Here is a 25,485-nt window from a genome sequence, read left to right as displayed (position 1 = left end):
AATGGCACTGGGTCACTTGTGTTTATTGATGACATAACAGCAGACAAGAGTAGCCGGATGAATTCTGAAGTGTACCGGGATATACTTTCAGCCCAGATTCAGCCAAATGCCGCAAAGTTGATCGGACGGCGCTTCATAGTACAGATGGACAATGACCCCAAGCATACAGCCAAAGCTACCCAGGAGTTCATGAGTGCAAAAAAGTGGGACCTTCTGCAATGGCCAAGTCAATCACCAGATCTTAACCCAATGGAGCATGCATTTCACTTGCTCAAATCCAGACTTAAGACGGAAAGACCCACAAACAAGCAAGACCTGAAGGCTGCGGCTGTAAAGGCCTGGCAAAGCATTAAGAAGGAGGAAACCCAGCGTTTGGTGATGTCCATGGGTTCCAGACTTAAGGCAGTGATTGCCTCCAAAGGATTGGCAACAAAATATTGAAAATAAAAATATTTTGTTTGGGTTTGGTTTATTTGTCCAATTACTTTTGACCTCCTAAAATGTGGAGTGTTTGTAAAGAAATGTGTACAATTCCTACAATTTCTATCAGATATTTTTGTTCAACCCTTCAAATTAAACGTTACAATCTGCACTTGAATTCTGTTGTAGAGGTTTCATTTCAAATCCAATGTGGTGGCATGCAGAGCCCAACTCGCGAAAATTGTGTCACTGTCCAAATATTTCTGGACCTAACTGTATATAGGTTACAGGTATGTGTTCTCCAATATGGTTCTGATTTTAATTTATCTAGGAGACCGCATGGCACATAAAATACATAATATAGAGTAGGACCACCCTATTGAGATTTGCCGTGATGTGGCAGGGGTAGCTCAAAGAATTGATCAATTATTTGCTAAAAATCTCATTTTGTATTATAGTACAGTTGGAATAAATCTGTGAATTTGCACTTTTTATTTGATGCATGCCACTCTCAGAATGTGCTGGCTCCCCCTTTTTTTTGCTTGCACTAATCTCTTACAGCAGAGAGATGACCATGACACACCCTCACTGTCAAAAAGTTTTTTCTAATATCTAATCTGTATCTTCTCAATTTCAGTTTTATTTTATTGCTTATCTTCTTTCCCTCTTTAAATGAGAGTAAGGATCCCTTCAGATATTTGTACACGGCCATTAAGTCTCTTCTTGGCCTTTTCTTACGCGCTAAACATTCCCAGATCCTTTAACTGCTCCTCATAGGACAGAATTTGTAGTCCGCTCACCATCCTGGTAGCACTTCTTTGAACTTATTCCCATTTTTCAATGATTTTTTTTTCTTTTTAAATGAAATGCCCAGAACTAGACATAGTATTCCAGATGAGATCTGACTAAAGAGGAGTAAATAATAATTATTTCATGTTACCTAGACTGTATGCTTCTTTTCATACATCCCAGAACTGTGTTTGCCTTTTTTGCTGCTGCATCACACTGTTGACTTATGTACAGTCTGTGTCTATTATAATAGCCAACTCTTTTTCACAAATGCTGTTGCCTAGTTCTATTTTCCTCATTCTGTATATTTTATTTTCATTTTCTTGCCCAAATGTAGAATTTTGCAGATTAAATACCATTCTATTAGTTGCTGCCCATTGTTCCAGCTTATCTAGACCCATTTGAATCCTTTCTCTGTATTCTCTAGTGTTAATTATCCCTCCTAGTTTTGCATGATCTGCAAATTGAATTAGTTTACATAGAGTTCACTTATCTAAACCATTTATAAAAATGTTGAACAACACTGGGGCTAAGACAAATTCTTGTAGAACCCCACTCCAAAAACACAGATGTTATGGTGGTTTAAGAAATATGAGGTGTCTGTCAAGCTGCCACCAGGGGGAGCTGGAGCTCTGCAGCAGAAGACACTACACAGAGCAACGAGAACCAGGAAGTAGATACACAGTGTGTACTCGTACACTGCCTCACAGCACAGCTGGGGAGCAGAGCTGTGGGGCATGCGAGGAATGGTCAAGCAGGCTGGGTAAAACACAGTATGGACAGAAGGAGGACCGGAGGAACGAGCAGCAGCGGAGTCGAGGTTAGGCCGAGGTCAGTAACAGAGGAAGCAATCGAGTGGGGAGGTAGGAGAGGGGACAGAGGAATGGGGGAATGACTAGGGGATGGAACACAGATAGGGCACGGGGGCACAGGCACAGACGGATCTGGATAACACTTACAGGACCAGCAATCACAGGCAAATCAGCGCTAAGCTTATAGACGGCGCTGGTTCACTGGAGATGTAAGTTTTTAAAGCATCCAAACTCCATAAGTGAGGCCCGGGAGAAGGCTCCGCCGCCTAGCCAAGTGGACGGGGAGGTGGAACCGTGACAGTGTCAATTCTGTAACAGCTGCCAGGGTCTCACTTACCCTGACTGTAGCGTGAAAACAAGTGAAGGAGACCTGTGTGAGAACACTTGCCACAGGAGGATGAGGAAGTGGAGGAACAAGCAGCAGATGCGGTAGACAGGACGGCCAGTGGTTTGCAAGAACAGCTACAGCACATTTTAGCGTAGTAAGATTCCCGGACTAACACATGTTACATGTGCCAGTTCATGCATATAGTAGTCAAATTATTATCATTTCTGTCTCATTATTTACAAAGTTGGCATATAACGTAAGTTGAGTCATCTTTTGTGGACTCAAAAAGGGCCCAGACTAGGGAACCCTTGCCATCCACGCAAAAATGTTTTTGCTTTCTACACATTTTTCTGTATTTCTTCTTATACCACATGCCTAGCATATTTCTACAGCCTTTGTTTATCTCAGCTTTTGTTAATTACATGTTTGTGATGATAAACCCCAGACATAAAACCAATTGTTTAGTCCAGCGACGAAGTGTGCGTCAATTAACAGCTGTTGTCATACCATGTGTGCACCTGAGTCACGGATCAGCAACAATATTGAGACTGCAAAAATGCCAGAGACCAGATAAATTCACAAATGTTTTATTTATCATTGTACTATCTAAATGTGATGTATCTGGCTTCACGGATGTGATTGACAGTAATAGCCGTTGTGAGCAAGATTCTTATGTGAATGTTAGGCTTGTATAAAAAATACATCCACATGTTTTGCTTGAAATAAACCCAAATCGTCTTTATACCAGATGGATCTATATCCTACATAAATGAATTCCAGCCTAGCAGTGCCCAAACTGCTAAAGACCATATTAATATACTAAAAATACTTCAATACTAATAAACCAATACTAATATACTGATAATACGACTCTAGTTCTATACTTATAAAGGAAATTAACACAAATCACTCACACACATGGGTAATGGAAAAGGGGAAGGTGTGGTGGCCTCCAACTGGTCCCTCTTCAACTAACTGCGAAACCAACAGCACCACTTTGGATATGACTCCCTAAAAGGCCACTGAGGAGTTTCTCCTGCCTCCTGAGGAACAAGAGGAGAACCAGAGACAGTACTTACAAGGGGGGAGGATGGTGTGCAGAAACAAACAGAAATCCAATGTGAGAAAGCTAAAACAAGTTCAAACAAGGTGAAAGGATTTGGGGATTGAGCGGACAATCAAATGGTGTTTACTATTAAAGGGAACCTGTCAGCAGATTCAGGGCTCATAAGCCGCGGCCACCACTAGTGGGCGCTTATATGCAGCATTAAGAGCCCAGGCCGCTGTATAGATTGTAAAAATAACTTTATAATACTTACCTAAATGGTTGCTGCGGTGGAGTTGGGTCATATGGGCGTTTCCATTCTCTGGTACCGGCACCTCCTCTTTCCGCCATCTTTGTCATCCTTCTTCTGTACCTGGAGTGCATGATGCGTCCTATGTCATCCACAATTCCTATTTTGTTACCTGCCCTGAAACAGCCCCCGGCCATTACAGTCCCGATCATTCATCCGTAGGCAGTAGAAATTTCCTGTCAACCTCCATTCCGTCTTCCTGACCACAGTCCCTATCATCTGGGTGTAGCTGGCATCGCCCGGCAGCTTCTGTTCTGTTTGAGCTGTCTAGATGTCCCTCAGTGGCTAAAGTAGCTGTGCGTTTAGTTCTGCTCTATTCTCCGTTCCAGAAACTAAATCTCTGTCTCTTTTCCTGACTGGGAACTCGAATGGAACTAACCACACAGTTACTTTGGCAAGGGGAACATCTGGACAGCTCTTAGGAAACAAAACTTGCTGGGCGATGCCAGGTGCACCCAGATGATAGGCACTGCGGTGACTGGGAAGACAAATGGAGGTTGCCTGGCAATGTCTGCTGCCTGTGAATGATGTGGACTGTGGCGGCCAGAGGCTGTGTATTTAAGCCCCACAAAGGACAACCTCTGCATGGAGTTTCTGTGGTGCCCTGTGCCTGGTTCGCCACAAATAATAGCTGCATGTGTATTTCATTATGTATAACTTGTATTGCTAGCTTTAATGAGATTCAGTTTTCTCTGCTGTTCACCACATACAAACATTTGCCCACCTTCCCTTACTGGGGCTGTTCACCTGAGCTGATAACAAAGCTTGTGTGTGCACCCTAGAAGGAGAAAGGGGAGGAGCTTAGGTGTAAGGTAAATTTAGAGTGTAGCAGTTGAAGTCAGTGTGAGGTGAAGTGAGGAGTGTAATATGGAGATGTCCTGTCTTGAGGTAACCATTGAAACCTCTGGAGAGGCCAGTTACAAATTGGCAGGGTATCAGTCCCTAGGCCACCTGGACTTTAAGGTCAGTGGCAAACTGAGAGACCGCTATTAGCCTTTTCATAAGGAGCAATGAGATTGCCCAGGAGCTCAGTGACGTGATTGAGGCTGGAAACTTCTAGAAGAAATAGTGAGTTTTCCCTCACGATTCGAGTCGCCTCCTTGCTATAAGGGATCAAAGATCAAGAGTTCTCTTGTCTTAAAAAATCCAAGGATTTCAAGACACCTATTTCCAGGTAGGGAAGTAGCGGCAGGAGGAGTACATGACCACCACTCAGCAGAGAAACCAAACTCTTATTACGGCAGGTCAGACCACCCTCATTGTGAATGCTGTAAGGAATGTCCAGTAAAAGGTAAAAGCTCCCTGTCCTGTCTCTGGCTGAATTATTCTCTGCTGTGTCATCCTTACCTCAACATCTGAAAGAACCAGCCATACTTGGGGGGTGAAAGGAGAGCCCTGTGGCACTGTGCAATACCACCTTTCTCCTGAGGACCTTTAGCAGTGCCCGGCCATACCAAAGCCGAACATCCCAACTGGAGCCACAAACTATTTATTTATTTATTTTGTTATTTTATTATTTCTCTCTCCCCTTTTTAATATTATTTTTAACCCCCATCACAAAAGCCTGTTGCATGTGTCCAGTATGGCCACATCGCCACTCGGAACCACCACCGTGACATCAGAGGTCTACCGGGGCAGAACATTTACATAAATACTATAGTTACATAGGTAATATGTATCATGATCCACGGTGCTCTGCTTTCCAGCAGAGCCAATGTTCTGGATTATGCTCCAGGTGATGTGTTGCTTCTCTGCCTTCAGGTCCTGAGCTGGTGCAGGGAGGGGCCTGTGTTCAGGCGCCTCTTTCTGGGTGAGTGCTTGGCTTCATTAGAGAGCAACTTCACCCGGAACACTGCCAGTCATAGTTCCTGCTCTGTAGTGAGTTGTCTGGCTCCCGTGAGTTTTGTGGTTCTGATTTTACCTCCCTAAACTGGACCTTTGTCACCCTTCTCTGCCCATGCCCCTGACTCTGATATTATCTCTTAGGCTCCTGACCTCTTGCTTGTACCCTGACCTTGGTTCTGCTTGCTCCCTGAGTAACATGTCTGACATCCTGGCTTCTGACCTTCAGCTTGTACCTGACTTTGGCTCCGCTCGCTCCCTGTGTATCTTATCTGACTTCCTGGCTTCTGATCTCTGGCTTATACTCTGACCCCAGCTTTCCTCACTCCGTGTACCTTATATCACTTCCTGGCTTCTGACCATTGAGGTGTTTGACTTCCTTGTCTGTAGTAGCTTCTAGTGACACCTAGAGGTGTATCATCACAATATGGTTGAAAAAAGACAAATGTCCATAGAGTTGAACCGAGAGGTTGGAAATTAGCTCCTTTAGGAAATCTTGCTTCCTCCCACATTCCAATGACAAAGTGACAAGTAATTTAGATTCTGAGTGATGTCTGTAAATCATCATGGAATATGTTAGTGCAATAAACTAAAAGGGCGGCCATGTACATTTCTGTCATACAGTATGTAAGTCAAACTATATGAAATTGTCATCAGTATGCATGGGAGAATTTATTTTTATCTATGTAATGTAGAATCTACCTCTGAAAAAAATAAAAATGAAATAAAAAAACAAAAAAGTGTAAAAAAAAAAGCACCCTCTATAATTCCTCATTTTAATGCTTTAAATGTTGTTCTGCTCCTCAAGTCCCAAAACACCTTGTTCATGAAGGAAAGCTTCTTATACATTGGTTAGTTTTTTCCGACTGGCGTGCCATACCGGATTCTTTTTTGAAAGTCACATTATTGGAAATGACTGGCTTAGAACATAGCTCCTGGATTTATTTTTGGAAAAAGTAAACCCCTTTGAAGATAGATCTAAGCATTACAATGAACATGATTTTGTGGATTCTCCTACTTCCAGAAAAATAGCGACTCACTGAATCTGTAACGTAAGGACTGACCTGCTTAAGTAAGAAAAGCTTTGATCTATGAACAGAGCTCATTTTCGAAAACTTATAATAATAAAGTTGTTCAGAGAAGATTGAAGTCATTGCATATTTATAACTGATTATATTATCTTGAAATGTGCACTTGTTCCTTTACTGAAAAATTGAAGACAACAAGAGATAAAACAGGCCAGAGGGATCATTTAGATAGTTGAAAAAATAATTGATTAATGTTAGTCTGAACAGGTGGAAAACAAGCAAATCAACATTTCTGGACAGTGAAACAAAACAGGGGAGTTAGGAAGAAATGTCTGCATGTGGCTGCAGCTTCTGAAATGATATGTCGGCCAAATGACATGGAAGTGGTTAAGGTCCTGATGAAGAACCATTTCACGAATGGTCGAATGGCAACACTTGTGGCTATCATTGATGAAGCCCAAGGAATAAACGTTGATGACTACTTTCGAGAATATGAGTGTGAATATAAAAGATAAATCAAGGATGAAGACTAGATCATACAAGAGGAATATTCAGCCATGGTTTTTAGAATTAGTAAGTTAAAGGGAACCTGGCAGGTTCCTTATGCCCTCCAACACAGTAGCAATCATCCCTATATGCCCGAATTCCCTACCTAATCGGCCCTGTCAAATGCTATTCACTAATATGAGTGTATAAAAAAATGACTTATAAACCTTGCTGTTCCTATGCTAATGTCGCGGGCGGAGGAGGGGCCGCTGCCGCTGCTGCTGCGTCCGCTGCTGCTGCTCGGTGGTGGCTCGAGCAGTGGGCCGGATCCCGGGGACTCGAGCGGCGCTCCTCGCCCGTGAGTGAAAAGGGGGGTGATTGGTTGTGGGGGTTTTGATTATGGATATTGTCCGTGACGCCACCCACGGTTGTGGTGATTTTGGTGACACCACCGCTGCTCTGGACGGGGATCCCGGGAGCGGTGACAGGGAGCAGCTTGGTTGTTATTCCTCCCCTCCGTGGATAGGGGGTTGGTTGTCCCGGGGCCTGGTGATGGGGTGGGGATGGATGGCAGGCGGGTTGCGGGGCCTGGCGAGGTGCAGGGTCGCAGGGGCAGCGCTGTGCCGCACAGCACGGGGGTACTCACTCAGCCAGTAATCAAGACACAGTTCTTGGTAAAACACTCGGCTAGATGGACGGGTCCCCCAGACGGCTGCGGTCGTTCCTCCCTGCAGGTTAGTGATGACTGTCTCTCCCTGCACCTAAGTTCAGTGTTGGTAGCGATGGGTTCCCACCGGTAACCCGCTCCCCGACTTGGATATGGGCCGGAGGAGCCCCTTTTGCCCACAGGCGCTGGCCCTGGGAGACGGTTGCCCTTGGCGGTGGCGGTGTCTCCCCTGCACGGTTGGACAGTTGCCTTCTGTTGGGACTTGACTGTTTGGAAACCCAGGAGGTCCCCTTCACTAACGGTTTTGGCAACTTCACGGCGACTCCTAGCCTTGCCAGGGTCCGAAAAGCCCCTACCACTGGTGCTGGCTTCTCTTTGTATACCGGTCCGGTACCGCCGGGCCACCGCCCGTCCACGGTCCTTACGGTAGACTCCAATCGGCCACTCCTGCAGACGGTCACCACCGTCTGCCAACCTTGCTGTTCTGTCCGGGCCACACACCCGGACTCTGTCAGTCAGTTGCTCCACTCCTACTCTGCTCCTCACACTTTCACCTCCAAAACTAATCTGCCAGTTTTCCCTCCTCCAGGACTGTGAACTCCTTGGTGGGTGGAGACCAACCGCCTGGCTCCACCCCCTGGTGTGGACAGCAGCCCCTGGGGAGGCAACAAGGGTTTTGTGTCTGACCTTGATGTGCCTGCTGGGAGTGTGGGGTGTGGTGGTGTTGTTACCTGTGGTCCCTGGCTTGTCCAGGGCGCCACACTAATAAGGCCCGTAACTACAACATATCAGACTCTTTCCTACCGTGAAAAGTTTCAAGAGGAACCTGAAGACCCACCTCTTCCGACAAGACTACAACCTGCCGTAATCCTCAGTTTGATATAACTCTCCTACTCTATCCTCACCCATTCCTTGTAGACTGTGAGCCCTCGCGGGCAGGGACCTCCGTCCTCCTGTACCTGCCTGTGCCTTGTATTGTTTTTGACTATTGTACTGTTTTCCTAGACTAGTTGGATCTCTTTCTGTGTTATCACACCCCTGTGGGAGACATAACATGATTTCCATGAGCCTGCATCATCTACAGGTCCTGAAGATCTCGTGCATGCGCGTGGCTCATTAATATGAGTGTGTAAAAAAATTACTTATAAACCTTGCTGTCTCTATGCTAATAAGGCCCATGACTAGTCTCAGTGGTATTGTTTCCCCTCACTAGTTGGACCTCTTTTCATGTTATCACACCCCTGTGGGCGACATAACATGATGTCCATGATTCTGCATCCTCCTAATCCTGAAGATCTTGCGCATGCACGTGGCTCATTTTGGCTGTATTAGTGAGCCTCAAAAGCAGGGTGGCTGCTTACCGACTTCATTAGACACACTGTGTATGAACAGAAGTTCAGAAGACATGTACGTGAGCCATCTCCTGAATTTATGATCATGCTCAATGCGCCTAATAAAGCTGGGAAGCATCTACCTTGCTTCTAAGGCACACTGAGATGGCCAAAATGAGCCACGCGCATGTGCGAGATTTCCATTAACTCGTGGTGACGCCGGAAATCATGTTATCATGTTAGGGGCATGAGAACATGGAAAAGAGGCCTGAAGAGTCAGGGGAACTAATGATCCTGCGACTAGTCAAGGCCCTAATTTGTAAAGGGATAGCCAAGTTGATAAGTATTTTTATAAAACATTCATATTAGTGAATAGCATTATGCAGGGCTGGTTAGGGATGGAATGTGGCCGTACAAGTATGGATTCTGCTGGGTTGGCGGGCATAGGGTACCAAACTGGTTCCCTTTAATATTTTATTTTGAGTACACCATGCCCTAGCATTTACTAATAAAGAAGATTAGGAGAAAACAATTTGGAGATAGGAAAGCTTGGCCCAAATGAATTTAGCATTTTGAACATCACAATAATAAATGAAAAAAAAGTAAATACAGAAATTTCAAAAGAATTGTCAATGCGTGTGACTTTACTAGAGGAAGTGATATGGTGGGACCGCAAGATACTATAGTTAGCCTAAGTGTCAGTGGAATAATGGCCATTAGTTACATTTTTACTCTAATATGTAACAGCATTCTCAGTAATCACCTTTATTACCATATTTGCCAAAATTGTTTTTTGTTAATATTAATTTACAAAATTCTAAAGAAATAAAAAAAATATCCTCATGGATTTATTATGAAATATTACTTGTATAAAGCATTTTTCATATATGGAAGATGTAAATAAAATGAAAGAATACGGCTTTATACACCGATAATCACAAGGATGAGTGTATAAGAGTCGTGTTTCTTCCTGGAAGCCTGTCAGCACAAAATGACGGCGCAATTCCAGCAAAGGCACTTGGTGACCAGTTGGCAAGTCATTGCCTCTTACCCAACCACTTTCCATCTCTCTCCACCCTGTTTTGCATTGTAAAAAGCCAGTGGTGTTAATCAATAGGGATGATCGAATACCTCAAATATTCAGCAACACCCATATTCGCCGAATAGGTCTCTGCTATTCAACTATTTGCGAATATTCGATGCGCAATGTAAGTCTATGGGAAACCTGAATAGTTGCCGAATACCAACTATTCGGGCTTCCCATAGACTTACATGGCGCATCAAATATTCACATAGCGGCGACCTATTCGCCGGATATTCGCGAAGCCGAATATTGCCGAAGATTTGTGATATTTGATCATCCCTATTAATCAAGTAAAAAAAGGGGCTGTGATTGATGGAAAACAAGTAGGCGGTTGGAGAAATGGGCACTACTGCCTTGCGCTTGTGCTTGGTCTGAATAGTCATTTTGTTCTGATAGAATCTTTTTTTAATAAATCTTTAAAACATGGAACATGGGATGGGAATTTGTGGCTAAATTATTCCAATGATAAAATGTAAACAAAAAAATGAAAGTTCAGGTTTGAGATTGAAACTTTTACATTTTTGAAGGAATTTAAGAACTGCATTTTTTAAGGTAGTCTCAATAAAAAGCCGAATTTATTAATCAGTGCATGTCTCTGATTTCATTTGGTGCTTACGCATCCAATAATCATATCATAGCTAGTATAAATTTTGGCTAAAATTTAACATTTTTGGCACAAATAGTCAATTTGCCGGCTTATGGGTTTCCATTTCCCCTCTGTCTACTTTTGTGATAAGAATAGCGTAAAAAAAAGTCTCAAAATACTGTACAAATAAGCTGCACCAGAAAATTGGCGACTTTGTGTATCTATTACCTGTGACTTTTAGAGCCTTCATTTGTGTCTTGGTTGGGATCTTTCTTTAGGTGTCCCTCCAATCTCCGATCTCCAGCTTATCTGGCATGGAAAGATGCTAGTGCTTCCTTGGCAATATATTTATACCCATGTAGCACAGGTTCTAATCCAATTAGCACTCGTATGATGGACAGATCATTGATCCTTTTTTGTCTCCATCATTCATTTTGCTCTTTTGGTGGCTGAAAATTTGGGCCAATAATCTGGACTGAGCTTTGCTTATTTCTGGATATTCCAGGCTCATGTACGATACTCTCCAGTCATGATACTTTTTGTTAGACCACTCTATCGCCTAGCTGCACTAACATCTTTTAATGCCAAACATCAGATTGAGATGAAGATTGTGATTGCAGAGATACTACTTTATATTTAGCCTTAATTATGTTACTAATATAAAACCATCTCATTTATGGCTCCAAGAACAGTGAATAACTTTATGTCTGTTGCACTTTAAAGTGAGTGCACCCCTCTGAATTCAATATTTTGTATTGTTGATTCCAAAATTCTGTACTGATTATTTTTATTAATATATCCTTATAGTAGGCTCCATTTTTGCCCCAAGTTAAAAAGTAAGATTTCTTTCTGAGTCCTTTATTAAAAATATGCAACAGAGTACCTATTCCAGCTTAGGTTCAGTCAGTGCATTGAACCTTTCAGAGAAAACATGGTCAAGAGAACAATTCCCCATTGTCCAACAGACATGTCTATCCCTACATGAGTGGGACAGAAAGACGTCATTGGGGACCCAACCCATTTACTAGTCTCCTCACTCATGTTCCTGGGTCTTACCTTCAACTATATGTTGTTTAAATTGTTGATATTGATTTTTAGGATGGGTTTTTCCAAGAGTTGGCTCTAGAGTTTGCATATTCTTCCTCTCTGAAGAGGCTACATGCATATTTAAAGAGTTTTACCTTTACTTTTATATTGATAGTCTAGCCTTAGGAAAGGTCATCAATCTCTGATTGGCTGGGGTCCAACACCAGGCTCCTCCGACGATCAGCTGTTCTCGTTGCCGGCATTGGCAGAAGGCAAATATGCAGTGCCAGAGCTGCCCCGTCTTCTGATATTAGCAGCGGCCTGGTACTGCAAATCCGTTTCCCATTGAAATCAATAAGAGGCAGATGTGCAGTGCCTCGCCGCTGCCACTATGACTTGACAGAGCAGCTTTAAAACTGAGCATTTTCGGTCCCTTGCTGCTTGTCACCAGCATCTAGAGAAGCTTATCGGCAGGGGTGTCTGGTGTCGGACCCCTAAGGATAGGCCATCAATGTAAAAGAAATAGACAACCTCTTAAAGTCCCAGGGGAGCATAGCATGGTCTATAATTTTCGCTTCGCTGGCTTGTTGCTCTAAACAAGGAAGAACTTTACCTTTTATAGCCCCTGTTAGTAGCCTAGCACGCAACCAACGAGTTCTGCTTTGCTCTGGTGAGAAGCAAGTATCCCGAAACAAATATCTGAAATCAGAGTTTCCTGTTTGGATTTTACCCTTGGTCATGTCGTAAGGCTTTTTAGTGGGTCAATTTTGACTTTTAGGATTGCTACTTTCAATTTGAGGCACTGGAATGCCTATCTTGACTATCTCTTGATAGGCTGTGTGCATATTTAAAGAGGTTGTCCACTACTTTTACATTCATGCCCTATCCTTAGGATAGGTTATCAATGTCTGATCGGTTGGGGTCCAACACCAGGGTGTATCACATGGCAGAAGGCAGCAAGAAATACTTAGTTCCGGAGCTGCCCCGTTTTTTGATATTGGCAGTGGCCAGGTATCAAATCAATAGGAGGTGGATGTGCAGTAACTGGCCATGGCCAAAATCAGTTGACGGGGCGGCTCCGGAACTGAGCATTTCCAGTTGCCTGCTGACATTGACAGCACCTGGAGAAGATGACTCTGAAATTACTGGGCACCCTGATTGTGTGTAAAGCCAAAATTTGTATTATTAACATGTGTCTATGCAGAAAATAGGGGTACTTTATCAGACAAAATTGATCCCCCACAGTTATAAGGATATTATAAGAAATCAAATCAGAATTTTGAACTTATTAATGCTGTGGTGTTAAAATATAGAGTTTTACAAAACAAAAGTGTTTTTTAAGAATTACCATGTGTTTTGTCTGGTAATGCAATCCAGCTTAACAGTATGCAAAATATTTGGATTGGTTCGAGTGATTATACACATGTGGACTTTTAGAGATTCTATGGATTCCTTGCCAAAAAAAAATGAATTTTTTAATAAGTTTGTAAGTTTGTTAATACTGCATTAAAATATTAATTTATCTCTAACTTGCAATACCTTGACTAACCACACGGTGCGCTGTTATGAATCATCTATAGTTCATTGAACAATACTGAAAAATTGTATAGTACATTCTAGAAGTATGCAATGAAGTAGTCACTATTTCTTGAAATATGTGTAATGCGCAGATGATTTGATGCATGCTCCATAAAACAGGTTACAAATTACTCTTAGAATACAGTGGAAAAGTTGATCTTGTCAGTAACTCACCCCTGAAACGATGAGTTCCCCTCCCAGATTTTGCACTTCGGCTTTCACCTTGCTGCAGATATTAAGCTGGTGGCAGTAGAGTGCGATCCGCTGAAGGTAGGCCAGCAGATCTTGTTTGCATGCGGAATCAGGACACTGCAGGGAAATAAAACAGGAACATCAGTAGACTTGATTAAATGTAACTCAGATTCTAGTGTTAACTGCATATCATTAGAAGATAGCAATCAGATAAAATCATGTGCAAACGGCATATTAAACATACTCTTCCTCCACTACGGCAGACTCGTTCTAAAATGACAGATACGAGAAATTCAACCCAGTTCATTTTTTTAGGGCTCTGGTTTTCGTTTAGTTATGGCAGAGGATCATTTCGAGAGAAATTAGTGGATGGACACACGTGTCTGTTAATGTAAAAACTACAATTTGTTATGTACAAAATCAATGTGTTATCACAACATATAATGAACACCTGTAATTCTGATAACAACCACTGGGTGGCCAGATAAAGACACATGTAGAATAAACATCTCCCGACAGAGTACCGCCAAGTTAGTTTTAGTTTTCTAAGGCTCGCTTCACATCAGCGGTCCTTGTTTTTCCTCTTGACTCACATTATGAAGAGATCAGTGACCAGCTTGGGTTCGCTTCACATCAGCGGTATTTTGCTGGAAAGCCAGATCCGGCACAAATGTTTTTCAGCTCCATTCATTTACAATGTAATCGCGGCAAGATGCAGTCACAGGCGTATATGACCGCATCTTGCCGCGATTCCATAACAAATGAATGGAGCTGAAACACATTTGTGCCTGATCTGGCCTTCCAGCAAAATACCGCTGATGTGAAGCGAACCCAAGCTGGTCATTGATCTCTACATAATGTGAGCCAAGAGGAAAAACAAGGACACTAATAAGCTGTTTTATATTGAGGAATTGCTAATACAAAAAGTTACTAGTATTCTGTTATTGGAAGTATAGTGCCACGGGGTGTATACTGATGGAACAGGGGCTCCCAAGCTGCCCTTAGATTCGAGACCCTGCGCTGTCCCATATCTCGGATGTAAGCTTGATTGTAGTCAGGTCTGAGCCCACAGCATGACCCTAATGATCCTTTCCAAGCCCTGATTTTACTCTCGTCACCCTGGAAGCAGACTGGAAACCAGTAACAAAACCCCACAGAAAAGACATGGACAAGTGAGAGCAAAACCTCGTACACACAGCACTCAAACACAAAGGAAATAAAATATGTGTACAGGAGAGTAAAGAAAAGAGTAGGGAATAAATTCACAATAGGGGGTTGTTCACACCACGCAGATTAGCGGCTGTAGTTCACCATGAATAGAATAACCATTGAAACCGGTATCGCTGGAGCTAAGCTGAAACTATCTTCGGCAATTTCCTACTACATTTCCCAGCCTTAGATAGGAAAAGACCAGATGTGGATGGTAATCAGCAACTCCGCTCTCAGAAATGTTGCAAACTGCTCTAAAAAAAGGATTAACTCCTGCACGGCTGCAAGCAGTGCAACAACTCAGATGACGCCCAGCAAAACTGAGCACTTAATTGAGACCAGGTTGCCTGTCATACTCTACAATATAAACAGAGTCTCATGCTGTATAAGTAATCCGCATGTGCAAACCCGGAAAATGCATGACATATAGTTTCCATTATAAGTGCAAAAAGACCAATACAGTTTTCATGCCTATATTACACAACATATTCTGTGATGGAATTGAGTTTGCATACAGTCTAGATGAAAAGTCATCTATTTTGTGTCTACTTCCCTTATGCAAAATGATGTGCCTCAGTAGTTCCAGATAAAACAGAGTCCCTGCAACAATTAATTTGGCAGTTCTCATAGAATCATAGAATGGTAGAGTTGGAAGGGACCTCAAGGGCCATCTGGTCCAGGCCCCTGCGAGTGAAAAAGGTAAAAGTGAAGAGCCCGCTTAATCCACCTCTCCCCCCGCTATTCCCCAGCCTCACCACTCTGCCAATCCCTTCACTGGCTTCCCATCGCCCAAAGACTCCAGTTCAAAACATTAACCATGACATACAAAGCCATCCACAACCTGTCTCCTCCTTACATCTGTGACCTAGTCTCCCGGTACCTACCTGCACGCAACCTCAGATCCTCACAAGATCTCCTTCTCTACTCCTCTCTTATCTCCTCTTCCCACAATCGCGTACAAGATTTCTTCCGTGTCTCCCCTATACTCTGGAACGCTCTACCTCAGCATATCAGATTCTTCCCTACTGTGCAAAGCTTCAAGAGGAACCTTAAGACCCACCTCTTCCAACAAGCCTACAACCTACAATAGCCCTCAGTCCAGTAGACCACTGCGCAACCAGCTCTGTCCTCACCTATTTTTCCAACACCCATTCGCTGTAGACTGTGAGCCCTCGTGGGCAGAATCCTCTCTCCTCCTATACCAGTCTGTTTTGTACTGTTAATGATTGTTGTACGTACAGTTAGGTCCAGAAATATTTGGACAGTGACACAAGTGTTGTTATTTTAGCTGTTTACAAAAACATGTTCAGAAATACAATTCTCTATATAATATGGGCTGAAAGTGCACACTCCCAGCTGCAATATGAGAGTTTTCACATCCAAATCGGAGAAAGGGTTTAGGAATCATAGCTCTGTAATGCATAGCCTCCTCTTTTTCAAGGGACCAAAAGTAATTGGACAAGGGACTCTAAGAGCTGCAATTAACTCTGAAGGCATCTCCCTCATTAACCTGTAATCAATGAAGTAGTTAAAAGGTCTGGGGTTGATTACAGGTGTGTGGTTTTGCATTTGGAAGCTGTTGCTGTGACCAGACAACATGCGGTCTAAGGAACTCTCAATTGAGGTGAAGCAGAACATCCTGAGGCTGAAAAAAAAAAAAATCCATCAGAGAGATAGCAGACATGCTTGGAGTAGCAAAATCAACAGTCGGGTACATTCTGAGAAAAAAGGAATTGACTGGTGAGCTTCGGAACTTAAAAAGGCCTGGGCGTCCACGGATGACAACAGTGGTGGATGATCGCCGCATACTTTCTTTGGTGAAGAAGAACCCGTTCACAACATCAACTGAAGTCCAGAACACTCTCAGTGAAGTAGGTGTATCTGTCTCTAAGTCAACTGTAAAGAGAAGACTCCATGAAAGTAAATACAAAGGGTTCACATCTAGATGCAAACCATTCATCAATTCCAAAAATAGACAGGCCAGAGTTACATTTGCTGAAAAACACCTCATGAAGCCAGCTCAGTTCTGGAAAAGTATTCTATGGACAGATGAGACCAAGATCAACCTGTACCAGAATGATGGGGAGAAAAAGGTTTGGAGAAGAAAGGGAACGGCACATGATCCAAGGCACACCACATCCTCTGTAAAACATGGTGGAGGCAACGTGATGGCATGGGCATGCATGGCTTTCAATGGCACTGGGTCACTTGTGTTTATTGATGACATAACAGCAGACAAGAGTAGCCGGATGAATTCTGAAGTGTACCAGGATATACTTTCAGCCCAGATTCAGCCAAATGCCGCAAAGTTGATCGGACGGCGCTTCATAGTACAGATGGACAATGACCCCAAGCATACAGCCAAAGCTACCCAGGAGTTCATGAGTGCAAAAAAGTGGAACATTCTTCAATGGCCAAGTCAATCACCAGATCTTAACCCAATTGAGCATGCATATCACTTGCTCAAATCCAGACTTAAGACGGAAAGACCCACAAACAAGCAAGACCTGAAGGCTGCGGCTGTAAAGGCCTGGCAAAGCATTAAGAAGGAGGAAACCCAGCGTTTGGTGATGTCCATGGGTTCCAGACTTAAGGCAGTGATTGCCTCCAAAGGATTCGCAACAAAATATTGAAAATAAAAATATTTTGTTTGGGTTTGGTTTATTTGTCCAATTACTTTTGATCTCCTAAAATGTGGAGTGTTTGTAAAGAAATGTGTACAATTCCTACAATTTCTATCAGATATTTTTGATCACACCTTCAAATTAAACATTACAATCTGCACTTGAATTCTGTTGTAGAGGTTTCATTTCAAATCCAATGTGGTGGCATGCAGAGCCCAACTCACGAAAATTGTGTCACTGCCCAAATATTTCTGGACCTAACTGTATACCCTCTTTCACTTGTAAAGCGCCATGGAATAAATGGCGCTATAATAATAAATAATAATAATAAAAAGTAGAAAAAGAGAATAAAAAGGAGGAAGAGAAGGAAAGAAAGAGAAGGAGGAGGAGAAGAAGAAGACGAAGAAGACAATATCCACATCAAGTTGGCAAAAAATTAGGCTTAGTGTAAAATCTATGACAATATGACCAGGAAGCGCGAGAGTAAAAGATGGTACATTTTACAAATTATTAGCCACTAAAATAACTTAAGATTGTCTCTCATACATTGAAACATTTCCTGGTATTACCTCGTGACGAGCAAGCTCTAAAATGCGCGAGTGCTCCGTGTCACGCAGGGTGCAAGAGGACACCTAACAAACAGCACAGCACAAGGGAAAAACCAGGGAAGATGTAAATACGGGTCTTGGCGATAGGGAAAGGGAATCGGGGACACCTCCTAACACTCATCTGAGCAACAACAGCCTCTTATATTTTTAAAATAGCCTTAAAACTTATGTTACATATAACGCCATCAATTACCAAAGCATTAGGCTAAAATATTATTTTAGTATACAAAAAATGCATATACAGAATTTATTAAATATTATTAAAAACAATTACAAAAATACAAAAGCTGCTAATACCAGTCCTGTGGTAATTAAATGATATAGTAAATATAAACCATTGATATAGTATAAATCACATATTATAAAAATAGATATTTTCGTTATTAATATGTTCAATGGTTATATTCTATGTAAACATATGCAGTCAGAGTTATATAATTAATGAAAATGCCAATGCAATGAAGTATATTAAGGTAAATTATATATTGCCTAAATTCACAGTGCATAGTGCATAGTGCAAAGGCAGAAGAGATATATATATAAGATGTCATCAAGAAAAGTGCATAGTGCCAAATGAAAACAATAAGGACTGCATAACTTACAAACTAAATAATCCCACAAGGGTCTGGTCACCTCCACATATGTTTCAAAAATAGCGTGTTCCTCAGGAGGTAACACCTCCTGAGGAGGACACTATTTTGAAACATTTGAAATATATGCGGAGGTGACCAGACCCTTGTGGGATTATTTAGTTTGTAAGTTATGCAGTCCTTATTGTTTTCATATATATATATATATATATATATATATATATATATATATATATATATATATATATATATCTTCTGACTTTGCACTATGCACTATGCACTTTGAATATAGGCAATTTATAATTTACCTTAATATACTTCATTGCATTGGCATATTTATTTAATTAATTATATAACTCTGACTGCATATGTTTACATAGAATTTAACCATTGAACATATTAATGACGAAAATATCTATTTTTATAATATGTGATTTATACTATATCAATGGTTTATATTTACTATATCATTTAATTACCACAGGACTGGTATTTGCAGCTTTTGTATTTTTGTAATTGTTTTTAATAATATTTAATAAATTCTGTATATGCATTTTTTGTATAATAAAATAATATTTTAGCCTAATTCTTTGGTAATTGATGGTGTTATAACACTCATCTGAGTCTGATGCCTGCACTGTCTAATATCCCTAGACAGGTCCTTAGCTCCGTGCGTCGTCATATGCCTAGGCCCTCACTTGCCCTGACCTCACTCTGATTAGTGTGTAGACAAGCAAGACACTAGTCTCGCTACTGCAATAATATAACACTAGAAAGGTAAGAGAAATAGGTGGGGAAAGACCCAACAAATAGCACTCCTAAGTTTCTTCAGTAGGAAAATTCACAGCTGCAACTGAAACAAACACCACAGCTTCTCCAGACACCAGCTCCTTCAAAGTGGTCAGTATAGAAGATATATCATCTGCATGGAGTGAAGCCAGGAGTGGGTAAATATAACAGGAGGCTGTGATGATAAGATGATGTAGCTGTGATAAAGGCTATGAGTAGAAAAATAGAAAAAGTTGTGGCACTGCCAATCCAGAGGTAGCCAATCAGCTTTAATAGAAAACCATATAAAACCAAAAACCCTGACCCTCTGGGTCTTTGGTATTATATGGATATCTATTAAAGCTGATTTTATACTTACTTCTGGATTGGCAATGCCATAATTTCTTTCTGGTTTTGTATCCATTTTGCTGCATGTCACCAGCTTTCACAGCAGGCACCGGGGAGTTTAGACATGAAGAGTTTGTATGCAGCATGGGGAAGCATCCTTAAACTTTTATAATAAAGGCTATGAGTAATCTCAGCCAGAAAGAAAAAAGGTCCTTAACCCCTTCAGCATCAAATGAAAGTAAATCTATGCCAGTTCTGTGTGAGCTCCACAGAGAATCTACGATCAATTAACCATTGATACCTCCTGATCCCAGATCAACTAGAGGTAACATGCAGACAGAACACACTTGTTACACTCGGTGCTCGAATCGAGACAGTTGGACTCTCGAATAGGATTGACTCAAGTACAAGATACAATGGAAGTCAATGGGGACCTTAAGCATTTTTATGGAAGATGGAATATCTCTCTCTATCCATCCCTCCGGATGGGGAGTCGAGCATGTCGAGCACTAGCAAGATACTTGATTGAGTACCAAGCATGTCAAGCGCCCTGATGCTTGATCAAATATTGAGCTTTGTAGAGCACGCTTGCTCATCACTAGTGTTAATGGTCAATGGAAAGAAATGTAAAGTAAAAAAACATTGTCATGGTTCCAATGTGCAGAGCATCTTGTGCTCTGTTATGTTATGCCATGCTCTCCTGCAGAGCTGATACTTGCCTGTTCCGTCGTGCAGAGTGCTTTACAGGTTTAGATATTCTGGTGTTTGTCTTAAGCTCCTGTGGACGGGTTGTTTCTCAGCACTGGGTCCTACACTGGTACTGGGAGGGGCTTTCCCAGATACTCCTTGTTTTGGGTGATTGCTCTGCTTCATTAGGGAGCATGCTCACTCGGAACGTCGCCTGTTATGATTCGATGATTAATGACTACCATGAACACAATTCACCAGAGTCGTAGGTAATAAAGTACCGACCACAAGCCCTGCACCTAACACCACACTAGAAGTAGCTGAGCAGCATGCCTAACAACCTAGATGCCTCAAACCCAGCCGGAGGACTACATAACCTACAAGGCAAAAAGTGAAAAGAAACTATCTTGCCTCAGAGCAGATTTCCCCAAAGAAAATAGGCAGCCTCCCACATGTACAGACTGTGAGCAAAGATGAAAAGACATACACAGTAAGAGCAAGATGGAGCAAAGATAGGCCACACTATACTAAATACGAAAGAGAGGATAAGGAACTCTTGTGGTCGGCATAAAAAACTCTATCAAAACTTCCTACACGGAATGTGCAAAATAGAAGAGTAATCTAACACTCGCATGTTCACAATCCATACAAGACTCTGGTAGGAAAAAACTAGCAATTACCCTGCCGACCAACCCTTGCTAAGATTAATAGCATAGACTGACTAGGAAGATAAATCTTCCTTATCTGAAGGCACAAATCAAACAGGATTCAATACAAAAAACCTTCAGAGATAATTCACAGAAGCAATAAGCAAATAACACACAAAAAGTATGAAGCAAAAGCAAGAACTTAGCTTAGCTTGATAGCGGGGAAGCCAGGAGGACAAGAGACAGATTCCTACAGTCTCAGGAATTTCAGACAACTGGCAAAGACAAACAGCCAGCACACTCCTATATTCAAAATCAAGGTTTGAGCTGCCAACCAGGTGAGTAGAACAGAGGAACATAATCCAACCCACTAACATCAATGACCACAAGAGGGAGTCCAAGAGCGGAGCTCCACCAGACAGTATTCACAACAGTTGCCAGTTGTATTTCCTTGTTCCGCAGTAACTGCTTTTGGCTCTCATTTGTGCACGGTTATCTGATCTTGGCTTCTCGACCTTGGACTGTAGTTGACTCTGCTCTGCCCCCCCCCACTGACTTTGTCGTTACCTCCTGGCTTATAAACTTAGACCATCTTCTGACCACATCTTCTCCAGCCCCCTTTATCCTATACACACTCTCCTCAAATTCTAACCCTCGGCCTGTACCTTGATCTCGTCTCTGCTTGCTCCCTCTGTCCTCTTGTGTCCTTCTGGTTCCTGATCCTGGCTTCTTTGACTACATCTCCATTAACATTGCACGCAAGTAGCACCCCCTAGTGTCGAGCATCACAGACATGTTCTGTAACTCAAATAGTCCTCATTGAGGTCCGATAGCCGCAAAAGAAGAACATTGTTTCAAAAAATTATCTTCTTGGCAGTTGCTATTGGTTCAAATAGCTCTTATTAAAGCACATTTCACATATTACTTGCTTTACACTTCCATCTCATAGTCCCCGATAATAAGCTTTTCTTCATTAGTAATTTGTTTACTCATTTCTGCCAAATCCTAATACATTATAATTTATGATGATTTATTTTGCATCTTTTCAAGAATATCTAATATGAAAGTCTATGATTTAAGGTCCCTGAAAATATAGGATGTGGTTAATGGAAGGCTTTACTCATGTTATTTACTACTATCAAAGCTGTAAAAAGAGGCACGGATCATCATAGTAAAGCAATAATATTTCATCATAGGAATTAATTTATCTTCATTAACAAGTTATACATTCAGTTTCTAGGTTAATAATAAGTAATGCCATGGATGCTATCTCCTTTTGCTTTATAAGGGTATTATATATAGAGTTAAATAGAATTGATGATTGACGCGTGGTCTTATGTGATGGAAGCGTGATCATCAGGATTTATCACTTACCTTTAGAAAAAGTAGCTAAAAAGGCATTTTCAGGAAGAACAAATGATATACTAATATGTCATAGAAAGCATGGAAATAATGAAAAGACTCCAACTGTTAATAAACCCAGAAAGAATAAGGGGCACTTTACACACTACGACATCGCAGGTTCGATGTCGGTGGGGTCAAATTGAAAGTGACGCACATCCGGCGTCGCAGGCGATATCGGAGTGTGTAAAACCTTTTTGATACGATTAACGAGCGCAAAATCGTCGTAATCGTATCATCGGTGTAGCGTCGGTCATTTCCATAATTTGGAAATGACCGATGTTACGATGTTGTTCCTCGTTCCAGCGGCAGCACACATCGCTGTGTGTGAAGCCGCAGGAGCGAGGAACATCTCCTACCTGCATTCTGCGGCTCACGCCGGCTATGCGGAAGGACGGAGGTGGGCGGGATGTTTACGTCCCGCTCATCTCCACTCCTCCGCTTCTATTGGTCGCCTGCCGTGTGACGTCGCTGTGATGCCGCACAAACCGCCCCCTTAATAAGGAGGTGGGTCGCTGACCAGAGCGAAGTCACAGGGCAGGTGAGTGCATGTGAAGCTGCCGTAGCGATAATGTTCACTGCAGCAGCTATCACAAGAGATCGCAGCTGCGACGGGGGCGGGGACTATCTCGCTCGGCATTGCAAGCATTGGCTTGCGATGTCATAGTGTGCAAAGTGCCCCTAAGAGTTGGTTGAAACAATGTTAGACTCTGTATGTTTCTATAGTTTTAATTTGCATTAGCTAGTGTATGCTTGGCTATTGTGTCCCATAAACCGGAGGCAGAGGAAGATGGACGCAGAGATCTGAGGCAGTGGTTTCTGCAGCAAATATGTATTTCCTAGTGGAAAACCGCACTAAAACAGAGTCAAATCCATGTTTTTTTGTGCGATTTCCTGCCAGGAGATGCAGATTTGGTGTTAAAATGTATACACAAAATTCCTGCACCAAGTATGCATCTCCTGTCAAAATACTGCATCAATACTCCATAGATGCGGTTTATTGCCAGAAGATGCAGATTTGGTGCCGGAATTTAGTGTATAAATTCCAGCACCAAATCTGCATCTCTTGGAAAAATGAGTTAACCAGAGGTGAGGTCACTGAGATCAATGTGGTCACCTGAGATGAGATTACCTGTAATCACAGGTGGGGGGGCCGTTGGAACCTCCAGCTATAACCGCTGGTAAACTCAGTAATGTCACCGCTCATAGCTGCGGCTCAGTCAGTGTCTGCCTGAAGATGCAGAGGACAGTCACTCTTTCTAATGTGCCCGCACACTGCGACTTCAGTATGTAGCAGAGACAGGATCATCATGTGAACTTGTATGGATTAGTTGGATGTGAAAGAGTGTTTTGGGGGTTAATAAAGGGGTGAAAGAGGGTGTGTGTATTTTATTTTGAATAAAGGATTTTTTCAGTGCTTATTTTTTATTTCTTTTCACTTACATGATTAGTAATGGGGGATCTCATAGACACCTCCCATTACTAATCTAGGGCTTCATGGCAGCTGTCATTTTTTTGAAAAATCACAAGTTTCATTAACCCCTTATATGTCTCTAATTGCCACCGCACCAGGGAAATCAGGATAAGCCGAGCAAAGCTCCGAGATTGTCACATCTAATGGATGCGAGAAATTCTGGGGAGCTGTGGACTGGTATTTTTATGCTGAGGGGGCCGATAACCATGAGCCTCCCCAGCCTGACAATAACAGCCCCGTCTTGTCTGCTTTACTGTGGCTGGATATCAAATCTTGGAGGGACCATACATCTTTTTTTTCTCTCTATTTTGATATCAATCCATGGAAAAGCTCACAGGTGGGGGCTGCAGCCTGTCGCTTTTTTTTTTAGTCTTGCTGGCTGTCAAAATACAGCGGGCGCCCATGCCATTTTATTTTAATTATTTATTTCTTTTTTACACTACTATACTGCAAACTTACTGCAACCAATCACAGACATAGACATAGGGTGGCGGGCATGTGTAGCATTTTGCAACCAATCACAGACACCAGCACAGAGTGTGGGTAGCCTATTGGCCAGGTCCTGTGAATAGATTCACATCAACACTAATAACAATGGATTGTGATAATCCTTAAAAGTCCACAGAAGACATCCTGTTGGTGGACTTTGGATCTCTGAGATGCTGAAATGTAACTACTGTTTATGCAGGTATTTTGTGCTTTCTATAAGAATCATGGAGACTACTTATCAAAGATAAAAGTTCTCAATAGTGTTGGAATAGCTTACTCATCTTTTAACTCAAGGAATATACAGTTAGGTCCAGAAATATTTGGACAGTGACACAATTTTCGCGAGTTGGGCTCTGAATGCCACCACATTGGATTTGAAATGAAATCTCTACAACAAAATTCAAGTGCAGATTGTAACGTTTAATTTGAAGGTTTGAACAAAAATATCTGATAGAAATTGTTGGAATTGTACACATTTCTTTACAAACACTCCACATTTTAGGAAGTCAAAAGTAATTGGACAAATAAACCAAACCCAAACAAAATATTTTTATTTTCAAGATTTTGTTGCGAATCCTTTGGAGGCAATCACTGCCTTAAGTCTGGAACCCATGGACATCACGAAACGCTGGGTTTCCTCCTTCTTAATGCTTTGCCAGGCCTTTACAGCCGCAGCCTTCAGGTCTTGCTTGTTTGTGGGTCTTTCTGTCTTAAGTCTGGATTTGAGCAAGTGAAATGCATGCTCAATTGGGTTAAGATCTGGTGATTGACTTGGCCATTGCAGAATGTTCCACTTTTTTGCACTCATGAACTCCTGGGTAGCTTTGGCTGTATGCTTTGGGTCATTGTCCATCTGTACTATGAAGCGCCGTCCTATCAACTTTGCGGCATTTGGCTGAATCTGGGCTGAAAGTATATCCCTGTACACTTCAGAATTAATCCGGCTACTCTTGTCTGCTGTTATGTCATCAATAAACACAAGTGACCTAGTGCCATTGAAAGCCATGCATGCCCATGCCATCACGTTGCCTCCACCATGTTTTACAGAGGATGTGGTGTGCCTTGGATTATGTGCCGTTCCCTTTCTTCTCCAAACTTTTTTCTTCCCATCATTCT

General features: G+C 42.1%; 1 protein-coding gene across 2 annotated transcripts in view; it reads right to left on the bottom strand.

Annotated features, from left to right (window-relative positions):
- CTNNA2 (catenin alpha 2) overlaps window positions 1-25,485 on the bottom strand; it is a 3,064,502-nt gene that overhangs the window by 139,307 nt on the left and 2,899,710 nt on the right. For both annotated transcript variants that reach the window (XM_075346593.1, XM_075346583.1), the window contains exon 18: window positions 13,507-13,641. In XM_075346593.1, coding sequence (XP_075202708.1) covers window positions 13,507-13,641 — 135 coding nt within the window. The remainder of the gene's footprint in view (window positions 1-13,506; window positions 13,642-25,485) is intronic.

This window comes from Anomaloglossus baeobatrachus, chromosome 1 (assembly GCF_048569485.1).
Source record: "Anomaloglossus baeobatrachus isolate aAnoBae1 chromosome 1, aAnoBae1.hap1, whole genome shotgun sequence".
Taxonomy (NCBI): domain Eukaryota; kingdom Metazoa; phylum Chordata; class Amphibia; order Anura; family Aromobatidae; genus Anomaloglossus; species Anomaloglossus baeobatrachus.
Note: the sequence above shows the minus strand (reverse complement) of the source record. Positions and strands in the feature narration are given on the sequence as shown.